Source organism: Manacus candei, unplaced genomic scaffold (assembly GCF_025592945.1).
Source record: "Manacus candei isolate 608988 ecotype Guabito, Panama unplaced genomic scaffold, ASM2559294v1 h1tg000179l, whole genome shotgun sequence".
Taxonomy (NCBI): domain Eukaryota; kingdom Metazoa; phylum Chordata; class Aves; order Passeriformes; family Pipridae; genus Manacus; species Manacus candei.
Window position 1 is genome coordinate 173186 of NW_026138227.1, and position 15444 is coordinate 188629.

General features: G+C 53.5%; 2 protein-coding genes across 8 annotated transcripts in view; both read right to left on the minus strand.

The window, feature by feature from the left end:
* LOC127463893 (uncharacterized) overlaps positions 1–15444 on the minus strand; it is a 57796-nt gene that overhangs the window by 5671 nt on the left and 36681 nt on the right. The window contains exons 1-3 of one of the 7 annotated variants that reach the window (XM_051773920.1): positions 3704–3859; positions 3093–3222; positions 317–446 (exon numbers count right to left, since the gene is read on the minus strand). The exons of 1 other annotated variant lie outside the window; for it this stretch is intronic. The gene's annotated coding sequence lies outside the window, so the exon portion shown is untranslated. 5 more of the 7 variants (XM_051773917.1, XM_051773921.1, XM_051773919.1 and 2 more) reach the window with 5 other exon arrangements.
* On the minus strand, positions 7194–14328 carry LOC127463897 (uncharacterized). Its single transcript, XM_051773931.1, has 5 exons — positions 13994–14328; positions 13443–13481; positions 10507–10608; positions 10099–10182; positions 7194–7976 (listed from the first exon to the last, which is right to left on the minus strand). The coding sequence occupies exons 3-5, from the start codon at positions 10537–10539 to the stop codon at positions 7629–7631; spliced, it is 465 nt and encodes a 154-aa protein (XP_051629891.1). The 5' UTR covers positions 10540–10608; positions 13443–13481; positions 13994–14328; the 3' UTR covers positions 7194–7628.

The following is a 15444-nucleotide window of genomic DNA, read 5'->3' on the forward strand; positions in this document are numbered from 1 at the left end:
CACCCTGCACACTACAACAATCTGGCACTGCTGGTTCAACCCGGCCAAGTCAGTTGGGAAACTACACAAGGTCAACTTCCTTCCAAGTTTCAGTTATGACACAAAAGTCAGGGAGATCACAGACTCCCCCACAGAGTTTTACTCTGAGGAGAGAAGGAAACCAAAGCCATCCCCAGGGCTGCAATAGCTCAGGCTCCCCAAAAGGCCCAGGGGCTTCAGGTTTCTGAGGGGCTTCACCGAGGGCCTTCCCAGGTCTGCTCTGTCTGGAGCCCTCCAAGTCCTCAGTGCCTGCCTGAGGAACCTCAACACAACTCACCTGCTTACACAGCAACTTGGTGCTGCTTGCCTGCTGCCTCACTTCCCTTCTTCCTTCTTTCTTCACCTCCCTTGCTTGGTCCCTTTCAATCCCTGGGCTCAGCTCTGTGCACTTTCCAGGCTCCATCCCACTGCAAAAAGGATTAGCCCTTGTTACATCTCAACACTCAGAGAGCATTCCACCTTTTGCCTTGACACTGGGCCATCAGGCCAGGGTCTCATTATTTAAAGCACAGTTTGACTCCTCAGTGACAACAACAGCTACAGCCCTGAATCCTAACACAGGCTGAGACACAAACACGGATGGGAACTCTTAAGGATCCACTTTGTCCTGCTCACCAATCAAAAGGAGCTTTCTGAACTCAAGAATAACAGACCCCAGGTCCTTTTACTGCAACTTTACCTGCTATAAATGTGACCCACAAGACCTGCAAAGGCCCTTCCCACTTCACCTGCAGGGCTGGCAGTGCCACCACTGGACACGGCCCCAGTGGCTGGGCAGGAACGGAGGGGCTGGGGCGTCCAATCCATCGGCCCAGGCGGCACCAGGAGTTCCTGCAGTTCCTGAGGGGAGAGCCTCAAGCCAACAAAGGATTAGGAAGAATATTTTAAACTTCAATGTGTCTATCTCCTGGAATATGGGGACTTTGATAAGTCCTACTGGTGCAACAAGGACACACTCAAGGCTATCTATTAAAAGGATCTACCAGCACTCAAAAGCTATCACTGTCCTTCTGTCAGGGGGAACGCAGCAAACTCTCTTTGCCAGGAGCCTCCAGGAGGACTTCCAGCTTTTGGGGCTCCCTTTTAACCATTTTTCCCATAACTGGAGCTGGGACTATCACCTGCCCTACAGGGGGAACAGCCCACAAAGTTCACCATCAGGGATGCCATTAACTGAAAGTCCCTTCTCAGGGGGGTCACTGCACACCTTGGCCTTTGTTTGCCCTCCCCACCAAAGATGCTTCCAACAGTTCTGACACATCTGGCAGACCCAGAGCTCTCCTCAGGGAATGCTTCAGCTGCTTAAAGGCTGCCCTTGCACCATCTATTCAAAAAGTCGCCATAACAGTCTTACCACACATCCCGAGGGAGCAATGCAGAGTCCAGCCCGTCCCACCATTCCCAGCAAGGCAGTTCATGGGCTGTCTGGGGCTCAGGGAGGAGTCACGGGGCTTCTCTTCTTCCTGCCTGCTTGCCCCATTTTCTCCTGCAAAAGCAAAGCTTTCTTGGCTTTCCTTGCTCAAGGAGATGCAAAGGCCATCTTTTAAATCCAATACTGGAAACTCCTCCAGGTTGTCATTCAAGGTGCTTCTCTCAGGTCCTGCACTAATCAATCATCTTGTCCACTGGTTTTCTTGGCAGGTTCTTGCATTCACGTCCTACAAGCAAACCAGGAGGAGCCAATTTAGCTGTTCCTGCAACCAATCCAGTCTGGCATTCTGATTTTAAAGGATACTGGGTTGGCCTTACCCATAGAGATCCCACATCAGGGGTAATACCTACAGGTTCTGCCCTCTTCCACTCTCCTGCAGCTCCACTGGCCCACACCACAGGAACAACTGCAGCTGCCACTTCAGTCAGGGCCTTGCTGCTGACAGGAGTTATTCCCTGCACAACAAGAGCTGCTGCTTGGACACATTTAGTTTCAGCAATTACAGTGTCAAGAGCCCCAGTTTTCAATTCCATTTCTGCCTCAACTTTTCCAGCCCATCACTTCCTAGCAGAGGTTTGGGTGAGTTTGGCAAAAACACAAACTGAGGAATTCCCCAATGTTTTCCCAGTTTGACCCCTGTCACACCAATCACCTTAACACTGCCAGTCCATAATTCTCATTCTGCTGTGTTCAGGACTGAGGAAATTGTACTTGTGCCTGAGCAGGACATGTGCAAACCAAATGCTGGGGACTGGAACACACACCTGGCACTCCTGCAGCTCTCACAGTCACATTCCAGAGAAAACAGCCAATTGCACCCTCACTGCTCATTTCTTAATCCCAATCCCACACTTCTTTGGCACTTGGAGCACCACTTTTAGAACCCAATTACAGCCCATTAGAGAGCTCCCTGTCTAGCAGGGACAGGGACCCCTGGGATACTCTCAGCAATGCCTGAATCCATGGCAGGGACCTTGCTTTGAGCTCCCCAGGGCCGGGCACCCCGAGGATCTCCCCGAATAATCCTTTCGGTGCGCGCTGGAGTCCTCGGGGTGCCCCAACCCGGGGGGCACCAACAGCACTGTCCCTCCAGGGGCCAATTTGGTCCCAAAATGCAGGGGGATCTTGCCTGTGTCCCAGACTGGTCCGGAGATCTGAGGCCCTTCCCGAGAAAATCTCGGTGCCGGCGTGAAGGGCCAGAGATCCCTTGGAGCCACGGGAGAGCAGGCACAGAGTCCCTCCTGGGGGGCAATTTGCCTGCCTGAAATCAGCTCTTCAAAGGAGCCTCTAAGACTCAGCTGGTGACTTTTAGAAGCCAGGCATTCCTTGCTTACAACACCCTGCCATGATCCCAGCCCCACGGGGGTCCTGGCAATCCGCTCCCAAAGGGCACACGGAGGGGTCTCCACTGCAGCTGATGGGAGGGGTCAGCATGACAGGAGGGTTCATTTTCCTTCCCTGCATTCCTGTTGCACATTCAGGACACTCCCAACACCTGTTCCCATCTACACAAACCCTTATAAGTTCTCTGAGGGGCTCCATTGGGGGTCTCTGGTGGTCACCTGTGCCTGCAGACCCCAAAGTTCTCAGTGACCACCTTATCAACTTCAAGACAACTCACCTGGTTGTAGAGGAGCCTGATGCTGCTTGGCTGCTGCCTCAGTTCCCTTCTTCATTCTTTCTTGACTTTGCTTGCTCAGTCCCTTTAAGTTCCTTGGCTCAGCTCCATGCACTTTCTAGGGAACATCCCACTGCAAAAACTACCAGTTCTTGGTACATCTCCTAACTCAGATATCAGGGAGTGAGGCAGAAATCAACTCATCCAGGGCACTGCCTCCAAATATTGGGACAAAAACACCATAACATTCCATGGCTCCCCTTGGCAAATCAACCCCAAACTGCTCAGACACAAACAACACCCTGCACACTACAACAATCTGGCACTGCTGGTTCAACCCGGCCAAGTCAGTTGGGAAACTACACAAGGTCAACCTCCTTCCAAGTTTCAGTTATGACACAAAAGTCAGGGAGATCACAGACTCCCCCACAGAGTTTTACTCTGAGGAGAGAAGGAAACCAAAGCCATCCCCAGGGCTGCAATAGCTCAGGCTCCCCAAAAGGCCCAGGGGCTTCAGGTTTCTGAGGGGCTTCACCGAGGGCCTTCCCAGGTCTGCTCTGTCTGGAGCCCTCCAAGTCCTCAGTGCCTGCCTGAGGAACCTCAACACAACTCACCTGCTTACACAGCAACTTGGTGCTGCTTGCCTGCTGCCTCACTTCCCTTCTTCCTTCTTTCTTCACCTCCCTTGCTTGGTCCCTTTCAATCCCTGGGCTCAGCTCTGTGCACTTTCCAGGCTCCATCCCACTGCAAAAAGGATTAGCCCTTGTTACATCTCAACACTCAGAGAGCGTTCCACCTTTTGCCTTGACACTGGGCCATCAGGCCAGGGTCTCATTATTTAAAGCACAGTTTGACTGCTCAGTGACAACAACAGCTACAGCCCTGAATCCTAACACAGGCTGAGACACAAACACGGATGGGAACTCTTAAGGATCCACTTTGTCCTGCTCACCAATCAAAAGGAGCTTTCTGAACTCAAGAATAACAGACCCCAGGTCCTTTTACTGCAACTTTACCTGCTATAAATGTGACCCACCAGACCTGCAAAGGCCCTTCCCACTTCACCTGCAGGGCTGGCAGTGCCACCACTGGACACGGCCCCAGTGGCTGGGCAGGAACGGAGGGGCTGGGGCGTCCAATCCATCGGCCCAGGCGGCACCAGGAGTTCCTGCAGTTCCTGAGGGGAGAGCCTCAAGCCAACAAAGGATTAGGAAGAATATTTTAAACTTCAATGTGTCTATCTCCTGGAATATGGGGACTTTGATAAGTCCTACTGGTGCAACAAGGACACACTCAAGGCTATCTATTAAAAGGATCTACCAGCACTCAAAAGCTATCACTGTCCTTCTGTCAGGGGGAACGCAGCAAACTCTCTTTGCCAGGAGCCTCCAGGAGGACTTCCAGCTTTTGGGGCTCCCTTTTAACCATTTTTCCCATAACTGGAGCTGGGACTATCACCTGCCCTACAGGGGGAACAGCCCACAAAGTTCACCATCAGGGATGCCATTAACTGAAAGTCCCTTCTCAGGGGGGTCACTGCACACCTTGGCCTTTGTTTGCCCTCCCCACCAAAGATGCTTCCAACAGTTCTGACACATCTGGCAGACCCAGAGCTCTCCTCAGGGAATGCTTCAGCTGCTTAAAGGCTGCCCTTGCACCATCTATTCAAAAAGTCGCCATAACAGTCTTACCACACATCCCGAGGGAGCAATGCAGAGTCCAGCCCGTCCCACCATTCCCAGCAAGGCAGTTCATGGGCTGTCTGGGGCTCAGGGAGGAGTCACGGGGCTTCTCTTCTTCCTGCCTGCTTGCCCCATTTTCTCCTGCAAAAGCAAAGCTTTCTTGGCTTTCCTTGCTCAAGGAGATGCAAAGGCCATCTTTTAAATCCAATACTGGAAACTCCTCCAGGTTGTCATTCAAGGTGCTTCTCTCAGGTCCTGCACTAATCAATCATCTTGTCCACTGGTTTTCTTGGCAGGTTCTTGCATTCACGTCCTACAAGCAAACCAGGAGGAGCCAATTTAGCTGTTCCTGCAACCAATCCAGTCTGGCATTCTGATTTTAAAGGATACTGGGTTGGCCTTACCCATAGAGATCCCACATCAGGGGTAATACCTACAGGTTCTGCCCTCTTCCACTCTCCTGCAGCTCCACTGGCCCATACCACAGGAACAACTGCAGCTGCCACTTCAGTCAGGGCCTTGCTGCTGACAGGAGTTATTCCCTGCACAACAAGAGCTGCTGCTTGGACACATTTAGTTTCAGCAATTACAGTGTCAAGAGCCCCAGTTTTCAATTCCATTTCTGCCTCAACTTTTCCAGCCCATCACTTCCTAGCAGAGGTTTGGGTGAGTTTGGCAAAAACACAAACTGAGGAATTCCCCAATGTTTTCCCAGTTTGACCCCTGTCACACCAATCACCTTAACACTGCCAGTCCATAATTCTCATTCTGCTGTGTTCAGGACTGAGGAAATTGTACTTGTGCCTGAGCAGGACATGTGCAAACCAAATGCTGGGGACTGGAACACACACCTGGCACTCCTGCAGCTCTCACAGTCACATTCCAGAGAAAACAGCCAATTGCACCCTCACTGCTCATTTCTTAATCCCAATCCCACACTTCTTTGGCACTTGGAGCACCACTTTTAGAACCCAATTACAGCCCATTAGAGAGCTCCCTGTCTAGCAGGGACAGGGACCCCTGGGATACTCTCAGCAATGCCTGAATCCATGGCAGGGACCTTGCTTTGAGCTCCCCAGGGCCGGGCACCCCGAGGATCTCCCCGAATAATCCTTTCGGTGCGCGCTGGAGTCCTCGGGGTGCCCCAACCCGGGGGGCACCAACAGCACTGTCCCTCCAGGGGCCAATTTGGTCCCAAAATGCAGGGGGATCTTGCCTGTGTCCCAGACTGGTCCGGGGATCTGAGGCCCTTCCCGAGAAAATCTCGGTGCCGGCGTGAAGGGCCAGAGATCCCTTGGAGCCACGGGAGAGCAGGCACAGAGTCCCTCCTGGGGGGCAATTTGCCTGCCTGAAAACAGCTCTTCAAAGGAGCCTCTAAGACTCAGCTGGTGACTTTTAGAAGCCAGGCATTCCTATACACTGTGAGATATTTTAAGGCTTATCTGACTGAAAAGCATAAAGCTTTTATCATGGACACCTGACCTCCCACAGACAGCTCCTTTCCCCTTTCAGTACAAAATTATTTTCATGGAATCACTCAATAGGAAGTGCCCAGGAACCCCAGACTGTTCTTTCCAGAACAGAAAATAAACAGAAGAACGGAGTTTTGCACAAGTGTAACATACTCCAGAACAGACCTGACTTTAGTTTTACCCTTTGTGTTCAAATATTCCATAGAAAAGCTCCAGCAGGAGAGCTGGTACATTCCCAAGAGTATCCTGGAAGTCCCTTTCACGAGGGCTGGAGGAAAATCGCAGTTGTATGAGTCCCTTGTGCCTGCGGATGCCTGGGGATCCTCTCCATCCACCTCGTGCTCTCCCAACAGCAGAAAGGGTGCTGAGACAGGAGGAAGGAAACCTTTAGCATAAAGCTGGGGAGGAATATAAAGCTTCCTTTCCTGGGGAGCTTTGCGAAGTCTGCAACGAGAAAGGGAAAATTTGCATCTCCTTTGGTACACGTGTCAACAGAGACTGAGACTTTTTGCCTTTTTCAGACAACCGTGCCCCTTTTGGCTCCCTGGCAGCTCCAATGGCACCAGAACCCCCCTTCCTGCACACCCACGGCTGTCACACACAGGCACCCACACACCTTTGCTCCAGCCCACACGTGGCCAACATCTCCCCACCCTAGACATCCCAAGGTCAGTAGTTTTGCTAGAGAGCACAGCAACCCCCCTGTCCTCGCAAACTGCCTCCCTGCAAAAAAGGAATCGTTTTCCTGGACATTTCTCCCACAGTCAAGGTCTTTTCAAACTGCTGTCGTGCCACCAAACCTGCTCAGGGTCCCTCCCGGCTTCTGCCTGTCCTTGCATTTAAAGGCATAGGCACATTCTATCTTCCAACAGCAAACCCAGCTCCTCACGGGCAGTAGAAGCCCTGCTCTTACCTGGACAGACTGCCGGGCTCGGCACAGCTGTGGCTCATGGAGTAGCTTCCCAAGGCCGTTCTCTCTCCCAGCAGGAAGCACAACTCGCCTCCGCACCAGGGGAAACCACGAGCGAGGCTGCAAATGGACACAGAACGAGCAAAAAGCATTAACGCAGCACCAAAAAACCAAGTTAAAGCAGTCTTTGCCTCATAACCCTGCACGGGGAAAGGGTTTGGGATCCCAAAGTAAACCCTCAGACACCCAGAGAGCACAGGACCCACAGCCATGCCACGGCTCTCCCCGGGGGCACCCGGCAGGTAAGGGGCTTACCCGGGCCCCGCCGCCCAGCACAAGGCGCCCCTAAACGCCCCCGGCTGCCCCGGTGCACAAACCCAGCGGCCAAGGCGCTCTCCCCTCCGCAGCCCGGGCAGCAGCGGGGCCGCACCCTCAGCCCCCACACACAACCGCCCCCACCTGCCCCGCCGGCCCTTTATACCGCGGGCTGGCAGCGCTGCCCAATCAGCACTCGAGCGCCTCCGCCCAATCCCAGCCCGCCTGGCCCTGCGGCCCCGCCCCGCCCGCTCAGCCCGGCCCCGGCCCTCGGCGCGGCCCCGGCCCCCGTTCCCTCCGCGCGGCTCCCGCCGCAGCCCCGGCGGGCTGAAAGCCCAGAGCCAACGGGAACTCCAGCCAGCTGCAGGCAGATGTTACTCTGTCCCAGTTTGCCAGGGGTGGGCACGAAGGGGCCCTTCCCCGTTCGGAAGTGGAAGTTGTCCCCTGTGCACAGCCCGCTCTGATCCTCGGCCTCGTGGGAGCCAATTCCCTTGTCCCAGCCCACTTCCTGCAGAGAAGAAAGGGAAAGATTGCACAGAAGGGAGACATTCTTCCCTGGGAGGGTGGGGAGGTGGCCTGGCACGGAGAAGTTGTGGCTGCCCCATCCCTGCAAGTGGCCAAGGCCAGGCTGGAGGTCTATTAGAAGGTGTCCCTGCCTGTGGCAGGGGGTGGAAGGAGATGATCCCTGAGATCCTTTCCAACCCAAACCACTCCAGGATCCCAGGATGATTCCATGCTCTCTCTCTGCATTTCTTTGGCATCATTTCCTCTCAAAAACAACATCTGCGATTTAGTTGATTGCTAAAGCCATCATTTTAAAATCATCTCAGGAATCCAAAGGGACTGGAAAACACTTCATTAAAACTGACTTATTAGGAAATGGTTTGAACCAAGAGAATTAAAATCAGGACAAGAGCCTTAAAAAAATTAAATTTAGGAGAAGAGCCTTCAAAAAATTAAAATCAGGACAAGAGCCTTAAAAAAATTAAAATGAGGACAAGAGCCCAAGAGAATTAAAATCAGGAGAAATTCACGTTATTCCCCCCCCGCACACCCCGGGACAGACGGGAGGCCGCGAGTCCCGCCCTGCCGCCGGAACCGGCCCTTAACTCGAGCAGGGCGCGCTGCACCGGCACGAGAGCCACTGCGCATGCGTCGCCGGTCCCTCTCCTGCCTGCCCTTACTTACCACGTGATCGCCGGCGTCTTGCCAACGACTGCGCATGCGCCCCCCCCCCCACCCCGCCGCCCGACCGCCCGGCTTCGCTTTCTTACTGCGGCTCCCCCTCCACTTTTCCGGCTCCCTGGGGTTCCCTCACCCACATTTCGGGGTCCCCTTCTCACATTTTAGGGGTGATGACCCCGCAATTTACGGTTCGGGGGGGGGGGGAGGAGAGGAAACGGGGTGCCCAAGAAGGGGTTTCTTTTTTTTTTTTCTCTCTTATTTCATTTTCATTTTATTTCCTTTTTAGTTTTTTTGCCTTTTTTTTTAAATTTTCTTTTTTATATTTCCTTCTTTACTTCGTTTATTTTTTATTCTCTTTATTTTTCATTTTCTCTCCCAGTGCTCCCCAGTAACACCCAGTGCTCCCCAACAACCCTCAGTAACACCCAGTGCTCCCCAGTACACCCCAGTAACACCCAGTGCTCCTCAACAACCCCCAGTAACACCCAGTGCTCCCCAAAAATTGACCCAAAACCGACCCAAATCACCCCAAAAGCTGACCCAAAACTGACCCCAAAACCTGACCCCAATCATCCCAAAAGCTGACCCAAAACTGACCCCAATCATCCCAAAAGCTGACCCAAATCACCCCAAACAATGACCCCAAACTGACCCCAAAAACTGACCCAAATCATCCCCAAAACTGACCCAAAACTCTGCATTTCTTTGGCATCATTTCCTCTCAAAAACAACATCTGCGATTTAGTTGATTGCTAAAGCCATCATTTTAAAATCATCCCAGGAATCCAAAGGGACTGGAAAACACACAGAAATCATTCCTGCACCCACCAAAGCATTAGGAATTGGAACCCGATTCCCTCATCTCTCTCCTTGTTCTTCTTGGCTGGAAAACCTGATGATCCCCACTGGCTGTTTTTAGGCTGCTTTTCTTCCACAGCTCCTTTCCTCCCGGCTGAAACCTCCTGGCATCTTCAGGCCTTATCTGGAGGGAAGCCCCTCTGAAGTATTTCCTCTCGTGGCAATTCTGTGGGATGAAGAAGTAAAAAAAGCACATCAAGAGCTCCTTCTACCCCCTTCCCTCGCAAACACCCTCCCAGCTTGTCCTTGGCAGCTCCATCCCCCCGGCAGCGGCACCCGACGCTTCGGCTCCGCTGGGAAAGGGACAGCAAGTGCAGAAGCAAGTTCAGGTCTGGGCAGGGGCTCCCTGGGGAACGGCACTTGAGTGCTTTAGTCCGTGGCCTTTCCTGCTGCCCTCCCTCCTGGAGGCAGAGGATGACCCGTCCCTTGTTTCTCCCACGCTGGCAGACCCAGGTCCTGCTCCTTTGGCCCCACTTTTCTTGGCAGACCCGGCATCATTTCCCAGGGTCCCCAGGAAACTTCTGCACTTGACCCACTGCTAAGTGCAGAGCACAGGGCGAGGGAAGGCCAAATTTCTCGGCACCCACCCCCTGGAATTTCCCTCCTCCGCAGCACGCTCCCGTTCCCGCTGTCTCTGCAGGTGCCCGCACGAGTCCTCCTTCTCCCAGCACCTCAGAGAATGTCCTTTTCACCCAGGTCCTGCTCACCGTCGTCCAACAAAACACGCTGACAACATTTTTCACGATGCCAGTGGAGAGCTATTAGAGCACACTGCACAGGGAAGCTGAGCCTGCCCCATCCCTGCAAGTGTTCCAGGCCAGGCTGGACGGGACTCGCAGCAACCGGGGACAGTGGAAGGTGTCCCTGCCCACGGAAGACAGGCTGGCCTTTGAAGGTCCCCTTCAAACCAAATCGCTCTGGGATTCCCCTCCAAAATCACTCCCAAAGAGACACAGCAACCAAAGCAGAGGGACTGCACTCCCAGCTTTTCTTACCTGCAGGCACACACAGCACAGCACGTTGGACATAAAAGCCACAGGGTTAGTCCTGCCAGAGGCGTCCGGCACACCCACGGCGACCGAAGGGAAAGAGGGAGCCTGGGAACACGGAGTAAAAGACACCTTAATTAGGACTACCCTGAGCCATAGCCAGGTCATTCCCACAGACAGCTTCACCGTCCAGTCGTCCAAAAAGCACTCACCGAGGCCTCAGGTAGGATGGTTCCTGACGCTGACCAGGTGAATACCTCCCTGGAAGCCCGCTCTGCTCCTGCCAGGCACTGGGGCTCACCCAGAGGGGCTTTGCCAAGCATCCAAGGGAAATTAAAATTACAGCCTGGGCAAAGGCGCTTCCCGCAGGACCGCTCCTGGCCAAGGCCACCGGTCCGTGCAAGTCAGACCACTGACCACCCAGGGCTGGGGATTTTCAGGGGCACGCTTCCAGCTTTTATTCTCCAGAAACTCCAGTTCTTCCTGGCACCGCTTGCCAGAAAGTCTTCCCCTGTTGGAAGAGGTCACTTAGTCTTTCGAGGGGCCAGATTGCCAAAGCCCGGCCAGTCCGTTCCCACGAGGAAAGGTAGCTTTGTCTTGTACAAGATACTGGGGGGGAGACACAAAAGTTTAATTTAAAAGAACTGCCTAGAATAGAAAGCAATTCAAACATAAGTCAGACAAGACTCGTGCAAAACTGAATTACATTGGACTTCAAAGGAGAATTCTTTCCCTCTGCACCTCAGAGAACCCCAATTTTCACCCAGGTCCCGCTTACCATTGTCACACAAAACGTGCTGACAACATTTTTCAGGATGCCAGTGGAGAGATATCAGAGCACACTGCACAGGGAAGCTGAGCCTGCCCCATCCCTGCAAGTGTTCCAGGCCAGGCTGGACGGGACTCGCAGCAACCGGGGACAGTGGAAGGTGTCCCTGCCCACGGAAGACAGGCTGGCCTTTGAAGGTCCCCTTCAAACCAAATCGCTCTGGGATTCCCCTCCAAAATCACTCCCAAAGAGACACAGCAACCAAAGCAGAGGGACTGCACTCCCAGCTTTTCTTACCTGCAGGCACACACAGCACAGCACGTTGGACATAAAAGCCACAGGGTTAGTCCTGCCAGAGGCGTCCGGCACACCCACGGCGACCGAAGGGAAAGAGGGAGCCTGGGAACACGGAGTAAAAGACACCTTAATTAGGACTACCCTGAGCCATAGCCAGGTCATTCCCACAGACAGCTTCACCGTCCAGTCGTCCAAAAAGCACTCACCGAGGCCTCAGGTAGGATGGTTCCTGACGCTGACCAGGTGAATACCTCCCTGGAAGCCCGCTCTGCTCCTGCCAGGCACTGGGGCTCACCCAGAGGGGCTTTGCCAAGCATCCAAGGGAAATTAAAATTACAGCCTGGGCAAAGGCGCTTCCCGCAGGACCGCTCCTGGCCAAGGCCACCGGTCCGTGCAAGTCAGACCACTGACCACCCAGGGCTGGGGATTTTCAGGGGCACGCTTCCAGCTTTTATTCTCCAGAAACTCCAGTTCTTCCTGGCACCGCTTGCCAGAAAGTCTTCCCCTGTTGGAAGAGGTCACTTAGTCTTTCGAGGGGCCAGATTGCCAAAGCCCGGCCAGTCCGTTCCCACGAGGAAAGGTAGCTTTGTCTTGTACAAGATACTGGGGGGGAGACACAAAAGTTTAATTTAAAAGAACTGCCTAGAATAGAAAGCAATTCAAACATAAGTCAGACAAGACTCGTGCAAAACTGAATTACATTGGACTTCAAAGGAGAATTCTTTCCCTCTGCACCTCAGAGAACCCCAATTTTCACCCAGGTCCCGCTTACCATTGTCACACAAAACGTGCTGACAAAATTTTTCAGGATGCCAGTGGAGAGATATCAGAGCACACTGCACAGGGAAGCTGAGCCTGCCCCATCCCTGCAAGTGTTCCAGGCCAGGCTGGACGGGACTCGCAGCAACCGGGGACAGTGGAAGGTGTCCCTGCCCACGGAAGACAGGCTGGCCTTTGAAGGTCCCCTTCAAACCAAATCGCTCTGGGATTCCCCTCCAAAATCACTCCCAAAGAGACACAGCAACCAAAGCAGAGGGACTGCACTCCCAGCTTTTCTTACCTGCAGGCACACACAGCACAGCACGTTGGACATAAAAGCCACAGGGTTAGTCCTGCCAGAGGCGTCCCACGGCGACCGAAGGGAAAGAGGCAGCCTGGGAACACGGAGTAAAAGACACCTTAATTAGGACTACCCTGAGCCATAGCCAGGTCATTCCCACAGACAGCTTCACCGTCCAGTCCCACAAAAAGCACTGACCTCCCAGGGCCTCAGTTAGGATGGCTCCTGACGCTGACACCTCCGTTTGCCCCGGGGGGTCAAGAATAACATGCCTGGGAAGAAGTCACCCCCAACAACAAAAAGGGAAAATTAGTGAAGCACGGGGTCCTCTTCTGACTAGATTGCCACCAGCATTCCAGAGCAGATGACACGACTGTTCTGTTACAGACGAGAAAAGCCTGTTCTCCCAAACAAACAGCGAGGAGATTTATGGGCACGCCTGAACATTTCCTGTGAGGAACTTTTTGTAACTAAGGAGCAGGTGCTGTCTTGAGTTGAAGGCATCAATTTGACAGACACTTAGGACAGCAAACTCTTCAGCAGAGCAATTAACTGCAGCCTATTTGAACAGCAGGGGAGAGAAAACGACAGTCGAAGGGAAGACAAGAAAAGCAGAACTGGAATCAGCAGACTTTTCTTCCATCTCTCCCGAGGAAGTCTAGTTTGTCTGTTCTAATAATTCTATGCCCTTTTCTACATGAAACTTAGAGCAAGGCTGAAAAAACAACTAGAAAACACGGAGAGAAGCTTTTTAGAATTTCACGTGATTTTCCCAAACCGATGCCAGAAAAGCAGAACTCGGTAGAATGTACTCACCTCGAGGCCTTTGGTCTTTTCTTCCCTAAGCTTCGTCACCTGATTGAAAAAGCAGAGTAGACTCGGTATTTAGGCTCCCAACAGGAAAACTTCCCCTTCATTTCCTAAAAGAAACTACATTAATCTGCACAGCTGCAGGCGCGTCTCCAGCTGTTAAAGCCTTTCAGCTTTTCGGAGGGTGAGAATGCCCTGCTAAGGAAGGCTGAAAACTGCTCGGAGCCTGCACAGGTCCAAGAGCCCCTTGATTTTGTCTGTGTTCCAGTCCCGGGCTAAAGAAAGGGCAGAAGAAGCGCAGTTGTTCCTTGCCTCTTCCCTAAGAGGTTCGGCCAGGTGCTGGGCCAGCCCGGGCACTCCGGGGGAAGGCCGGCAGTGCCCAAGCAGCGCCGCTTTGCCAGGGGCGTCGCTTGCAAGAGCGCCGCCGAGCGCCGGGCCCTGCCTCACAGTCGCCGCCTGGCGGACACGGCCGGGAGCGGTACTGCAGCCGCGCGCCTCCCCCCCCCCCCTCCCCTCCTTGGCGAGACCCGCGGCGCCTTTGGACGCGCCCAGCTTACCCCGGGGTCGATCTCCGTCGAATCTGCCGCCGTGGGTCGCTTCCGGGGGGGGAAGGCGGCGGCGCAGCCCCGATAGCATCTCCAGGGCACGGCGGGAGCGAGCGGGGCAGAAGCGGGGGCAGGGGCGGGAGCGGGAGCGGAGCGGGGCGAGAGGGCGGCGCGACGTGCGCGCCATGCGGTCCTCGCGCGCCGCGGCCCCGAGACGGGGGCTGCCGGCGCCGGTGCCTGCCGCCGCCCACGAACCTGCCGCCCGCGCCCGGCGCCGCCGAGCGCCCCGCCCTGTCCCCGCAGCGGGAAGCAGCGCGGCGAGACGGCGCTGCGGGCGCGGGGTGGGGGACCGGGTCGCGGCGGAAGCCTCTCGCCGCCATCTTTAGTGTGGTCGTTCCGGTCCTGGCGGCGCCATCTTTACTGTGGGCTTGGCGGACTTCCGGGCCGGGGCCTTGGAGGACTTCCGGTCGCTCACTACTTCCGGTGACCGAGTTTACCCAAATTAGCGTCCCTCCTCGCTAATTTCTGCGCTTTCACCCCAAGAAATCTTCACGTTATTCCCCCCCCGCACACCCCGGGACAGACGGGAGGCCGCGAGTCCCGCCCTGCCGCCGGAACCGGCCCTTAACTCGAGCAGGGAGCGCTGCACCGGCACGAGAGCCACTGCGCATGCGTCGCCGGTCCCTCTCCTGCCTGCCCTTACTTACCACGTGATCGCCGGCGTTTTGCCAACGACTGCGCATGCGCTGTTCAAAATTTTTTCAATGCAGTTCCTGTTTTCCGTCAGCAGGTGGCAGTATTTCATCTCAAATATATGTGCAATTCTTTTTCTCTGTCACCAGGGGGCACTGTTGCTATGCGATTTTTTACTTATGGCATTTTTTTTTTGTTTTATAACCGTATTTGTTCGTGTAGTTCTTTTGGGAAATCGGATAATTGGCTTGTGATTGCTGGTGGTTTGAAAATTTACTTGTGTAATTAGGCTCTTCTCCTGGTTTTAATTCTCTAGGCTCTTCTCCTAAGAGAATTAAAATCAGGAGAAGAGCCTAAAAAAAAAATGAAAATCAGGGGAAGAGCCTAAAAAAAATGAAAATCAGGAGAAGAGTCTAAAAATATAAAAATCAGGAGGAGAGCCCAAGAGAATTAAAATCAGGAGAAGAACCTAAGAGAATTAAAATCAAGAGAAGAGCCTAAAAAAATTACAATCAGGAGAAGAGCCTAAAAAAATTAAAAACAGGAGAGGAGCCTGAAAAAATTAAAATCAGGACACGGGACTAATACAATAAAAATCAGGAGAGGAGCCTAAAAAAATTAAAATCAGGAGAGGAGCCTGAAAAAATTAAAATCAGGACACGGGACTAAAAAAATTAAAATCAGGAGAGGGGACTAAAAAAATTAAAATCAGGAGAGGGGACTAAAAAAATTAAAATCAGGAGAGGGGACTAAAAAAATTAAAATCAGGA